This window comes from Dermacentor silvarum, chromosome 1, assembly GCF_013339745.2.
Source record: "Dermacentor silvarum isolate Dsil-2018 chromosome 1, BIME_Dsil_1.4, whole genome shotgun sequence".
Lineage (NCBI taxonomy): Eukaryota > Metazoa > Arthropoda > Arachnida > Ixodida > Ixodidae > Dermacentor > Dermacentor silvarum.
In genome coordinates, this window is record NC_051154.1 from 433,724,974 (window position 1) to 433,730,434 (window position 5,461).

At 47.1% G+C, this 5,461-nt stretch overlaps 1 protein-coding gene and 1 non-coding gene across 2 annotated transcripts in view; both read right to left on the bottom strand.

Annotated features, from left to right (window-relative positions):
* Positions 1 to 1,556: 1,556 nt before the first annotated feature.
* Positions 1,557 to 1,638, bottom strand: Trnas-aga (transfer RNA serine (anticodon AGA)). The gene has a single exon. It is a non-coding gene; the product is annotated as a tRNA-Ser (tRNA).
* The window catches only part of LOC125944132 (uncharacterized), a 6,565-nt gene continuing 2,720 nt past the window's right edge, over positions 1,617 to 5,461 (bottom strand). The window contains exon 3 of the mRNA XM_049664178.1: positions 1,617 to 1,640. Coding sequence (XP_049520135.1) covers positions 1,617 to 1,640 — 24 coding nt within the window. The remainder of the gene's footprint in view (positions 1,641 to 5,461) is intronic.

Below are 5,461 nucleotides of genomic sequence, written 5' to 3' on the forward strand. Positions count from 1 at the left end.
AAAAATTTGTGGTCGCAACATTTGTATGTTTAGTACATAAATCTGTTTTGCTTCTGATAGAATAGGTCATTAATATTTCCTGTGCACGGCTTTTATTATCCTCAAGCGTAATATTGCCTTAATCGCTGTACTTTTGTTTTTAAATATTGTTGTGTTGTATTATGTACTATATTGTATTTATATAGTATTGCATAATAACCTTAGGTGTAATCTTTCATTAAGTACTGCATTTTCGAATATTGATATTGTGTTGTATGGTATTGTGTATTAGATGTATTGTTTTGTACCATCAACCATCTATTTTTGAACATATCTATGATATTCCTTTCCCCTGATCTAATGCTCAACATTGGGCGCTCTAGGTATCTAAGTAAATAAATGAACAGAGGTTTGCCATTGGTTTATGACAAAATTGGTAATGAACAGAGTATTCAGCACCCTGACGTAAAGAGGTGCGCTTAGAACGTGAAGCAAGAGAGGAGCGCTTAGTGAATGAAACAAAAGCAAAGCACTTTTCCCGTGAAGCAAAGGTGAAGGGCTTAACGCGTGAGGCAAATGAGGGGCAGTTAGTGAGTCAAGCGAAAGAGGAGCGCTTTGAGAGGAGTGCTTAGTGCCTGAAGCAAAAGAGCGCTTACCACGTGAAGCAAAAAATGTTCTAAGCACGTGCAGCAAAAGAGAAGCGCTTGTTCGAGTACATTCCTTACGCTCGCGAGCTTTGTGGTTCTGATTAGAGCGCCGTTAATGACCGACTGCTTGCAAAAGTGGCACCTCGTTTCCGCCCCACCACCTGATCCCCTGCCTCCCATGGTCAGTCACCCCCCAGTCGCCAACCACATCGTAACGTCACTCGCCAAGCGCAATGTTCCACGATCCGGCGTCGTAACCGGTTGTGGCGTGCCGCGACACGACGGACGAAGGCATGTAACAAGTTTCTCTTCACCACGGCTCCCACTCTTCTCACGAGAGAGCACGCGCATGTAACATCCGGAACTCGAACGCTCTGGCTTGCCGTGGCCGAGGCCGTGGCTAGTTTCCTTGTAGAAGTGCTGGACGCATCTCACATCTGGTCGCCTCACAGGGACATCTGCAATGTGCTGATTCCAGTGCTACGCTCTACATAGCACTGAAGTGATTAGCAATGGGGAATCACATACTCACTTTTGGACTGTTATCAGGAGGTGGCGTTCTACAGACAGTCAGTGTGTCGTCACCGTACAGCCGTCGCCATGGTCATGGCTGACCTTGGCGAGCGAGTCACAGCAAGATTGTTCGTTCCCGGAGAAACAGCATGGCTCGCATAGTCGAAGCAATGGAAATCTCAGATTGACCTCCTACACATTCTAAATAAAGGTGGCTTGAGCAGTGAGGTATGCCGCTACATTGCTTGAATTCCAGTCGCATTAACGTCGACAGTCCTTTTGAGAAGGGTTATGCCGGAGTATTTAATTTTATCATTATGTAATGATAAAGATATAAATAATTGCAAGAGACTGACTTCACCTGTAAAAATGCAGAATAAAGCCATTGCTGGTTTATAAAAAAATGAAAGAAAAACACGCAGTCGACAGGATTCGAACCTGTGCGGGGAGACCCCAATGGATTTCTAGTCCATCGCCTTAACCGCTCAGCCACGACTGCTGCTGCAAGGTGCACAAGTTTTCACTGCTTTGTACAAAATCAGTTGCAACTTGCCCTTTTTCTTTTGCTGAGTCAGCAGACGCTGCTGTGAAGTTCTATTCAATTACACGCCTTTACTTTGTTGTCAAGGGCAATAACATGGCGCGTGAAAGCAAGAGGGAGAAGAGGAATCACCTGAAGCGGAGGCGTGTGCTGTGAATACTGTTATGATGTGGTGTACCAACGTTGCGACATTGCTGGCGCTAGGCTATTTATGTTGGTGCGTCTGCTGACTCAAGTTATGAGAGCGCTTTTTTTTATTTTAAATATATTCATGAGTCTAGCCCAAGACGTATTGCTTTATTTTATTTCAACCAAACAGTGAACCATATGCACTTAACAACACAATTCGTCTCGCAACAATTTAAATACCGTAACTGAGGCAGCAATAAACACAATAGCGGTATTTTTCAAAATTGAAAGATAAGAACTCACTAAACTTCACGTAAACACGTTTCCATAAACCGTATAAAACCAGTGTAGTATCGTTTTATGCATGGAAAAAATGCATCTACGTATTTAATGCAATGGGCTGGGGCGCCGCGTTTGTACCAATATATGTGACCAATGGCCAAGCTAGGAAATTGACTTCAGCATATCGTGTCTTCTGACTAGACGACAGTAACGAATTCCTCATTCTCGCTTTGCCTACACTGCTCAAAACGGCATTGTATAACGCGTACTTCACAGCTAGAGCAGAGGCAGCGATACTATCAAACACGCTGCTCGTCTACACAGCGCAGCCGACGTTGCGCGCAGCTCAGCCGTTATACTGTCCCCAGCGCCACTTCTGCGTCATGATGCGGAGAAGTGGTGAACTACGCTCGGTCGGCACACCTACCTATCTAGCCACCGCATCCCTGGTGACATGTTACTGGCGGTGGCGGCGGCGGTGGACGACATTGCCAAGCGAAGCGGCTATTGGATAAAATCTTACGCTGAAAAACTTATTCTGGATATTCGCGAGAACTTACGTAAACTTGAACTTGAATAACAATACATAAGTGTTAAAATGATAAAGCTAAAGTGCAGTGAAAAGAAAAAGTTACAGCAGTATCGAATACATCAGCAAACAATCAATGAAAGAAATGTCATCATCAGATGCTAATACAACAAAAGATAAGCTCTTGTATAAAAGGCCTTACAGAAGACATAGGACGATTGCATTACAGACTGATGGTATGTAAATTGTAACAAAACTAACATGGTACAACAACCGTACGGAAACTCATTCCGTAGAATGAAACAGAGACATGGCTAAGATCCATCACTAACAATATCAGTTAGAGTGTTGGGATAAATTTTAAGTATATTGTTACGGGGAGTACTTAAATAACAGTAAACGGCTAGCGCTTGTCTAGTCAAGACTGCACAGAGCGCACAGGTTCCAGCAGGTTTCAGTCCGACAAGAGAGCCTCTGACTCAGCCCCACTACAACGTCTTTGTCTTTGCCATTGCTGGTGACATTATCCCCGGCCGATGAAGCACCATCGCGGTGCTTGTTGTGGTCAAAATGGGCTATCGCAGTTGCAAAGTTTGAGGCGGGAAACATGTACGATGTCACTTCGTGGTGCGACAGTCGATGAGGTGGATGCCATGGGAGATATCTCACAGGTGACAGGAGTCACCTGGCGCAGCACGCGGTAGGGCCCGAATTACCACGAGATTAACTTTTCACAGAGGCCGGCATGACAAGATGGGAGCCAGAGAAGGACGAGAGAGCCCGGTGGAAAATCAATATCGCGGTGTCGACGATCGTCTTTTGTGCGCTCTGCGATGACCAGAGCCGAGCGCGGGCTACTGTACGCGCGACGAGCGCACGCGTGATGGCATCTTGCGCATAGGAAGTCGTGGACGTGGAGGCCGGATCAGAAGGGAGCAAGGTGTCAAAGGTTAGTAAGGGATGGCGTCCAAAGAGAAGATAGAAGGGTGAGCAGCCGGCAGTTTCATGACGCGATGAGTTGTATGCAAATGTGACGAACGGGAGCGCAACGTCCCAATCGTGGTGGTCATCGGAAACGTACGTGGAAAAATCTCGGTCAGTGTATGGTTTAGGCATTCGGTGAGTCCATTGGTTTGAGGGTGATATGAGGTCGTGAAGTTGTGATGAGTAACACACGATCGAAGTAGATCGTCAACCACACGAGACAGGAAGCAGCGACCGCGATCTGTGAGTAGGTGACATGGAGCACCATGTTGGAGGCTGACGTCGTACAGTAGGAAGTCGGCTACGTCTGTGGCGCAGCTGGTTCGCAACGCTCGAGTAATTTCAAATCAAGTGGTATAATCCGTAGCGACTGCAACCCATTTGTTGCCTTTCGTGGAAATTGGAAAGGGACCGAGCAAGTCCAGGCCCACTCGATAAAACGGCTCGGTTGGAACGTCAATTGGCTGAAGGAAGCCAGCAGGTTGAGTCGCAGGTTTCTTGCGACACTGAAACAGGTTACAAGATGTTACGTAGCGGCGAATGGACCGTTAAGGCCCTTCCATAAAAAACGTCGTCGTATGCGATCATAAGTTCTGGAGACCCTTAAGTGCCCGGAAGTGGGGGCGTCATGAAACTGGACGAGGACATCCCTGCCCAGATGACGCGGGACAACGAGCAAGAGTTCTGCGCTGTCGGGTTCATCTTGCGGCGGTAAAGAACGTTATCCTGAAGCAAGAACATGTTGAGTGAAGGGTCGATGGTGCCGGATTGCAGACGGTCAATAATAGAGATCAACGATGGATCTCTACGCTGTTCGTTGGCCACATGGATGAAGTCTGTTATCGCCAAGACACAGGTGTCGGGGTCTGTTTCAGTGGAGTCGGCTGGTTCAACGTGATGGCTTAGTTTGTCCCCCTCAGAAAAAAGGAATAAAAAAAGTAGGGGAAAGCCCGCACCACCGAAAGGTATAACGGGCATTAAACCAATCAGAAAGTAAAGTAGGAGGGGTCATTAAGGCTGACAACCCAAAGACAAATTCCGAGAAAAAACCAATCTTAAAGAAAAAAGAATTTCGGAGGCAAAAGCAGCGAGCTGAAGCGGAATCAGCGAAAAACAATAAGGCTGGTAGTGCCAGTAGAACAACAGAAAAAAACCGGTAATACGCTCCAGAGGGAAATTAGGGAAAATATGTGGTGGTCTTCGGCACTGATCCACAATGATCTGCATGTTTATTTCAGAAGATAAATGTAAAACAATAAAGTCTTGAGCAGCTGGCAGGTGTAGATGGTAGGGCCAACTCGTGGGACCAGGATGAAATCACCACTCGAACGCAGGAAGACCGTGTCCATCCGGGACCTGCGCATGGCTGAGTGCTACGAGAAACTGGGAAAGGGATAGGGGAAGGGGGATGGGAAAGCAAGGAAAGAGATGGACAAGGCAAGCGATATGAGGATGATGCATGCAGTTAAAGCCAGATGACACGGGGCGAACCCCACCATGGTTGACGTATACTGTGCAACTGGCATGAAACCGAGCATGCGAAAAGTAACATGAGGGATATGTAAGCGGATATGAGGATAAAAGGGGAGGAAAGAAAAGGGCAGGTGAAAGAGGAGTAAAAATTAAGAAGCATCAGGGAGACTATACAGACGGGGAACAGCCGGCACGAGTGAAGTAATGGTATGAGTCAGTCGTAGGAGTAAAGCCCGCGATCGCTTACTGTGAAGGAACCGCGGGAAACGTCAGGCGTGATAATGTCACGGATATGACACTCTGTCCGCAACTGAGCGGCAATGTCCGCAGTGCGCGGGCACACAGTAAGGTAGGGAGCCACGCCGTCAACACGCCTCCCCCACC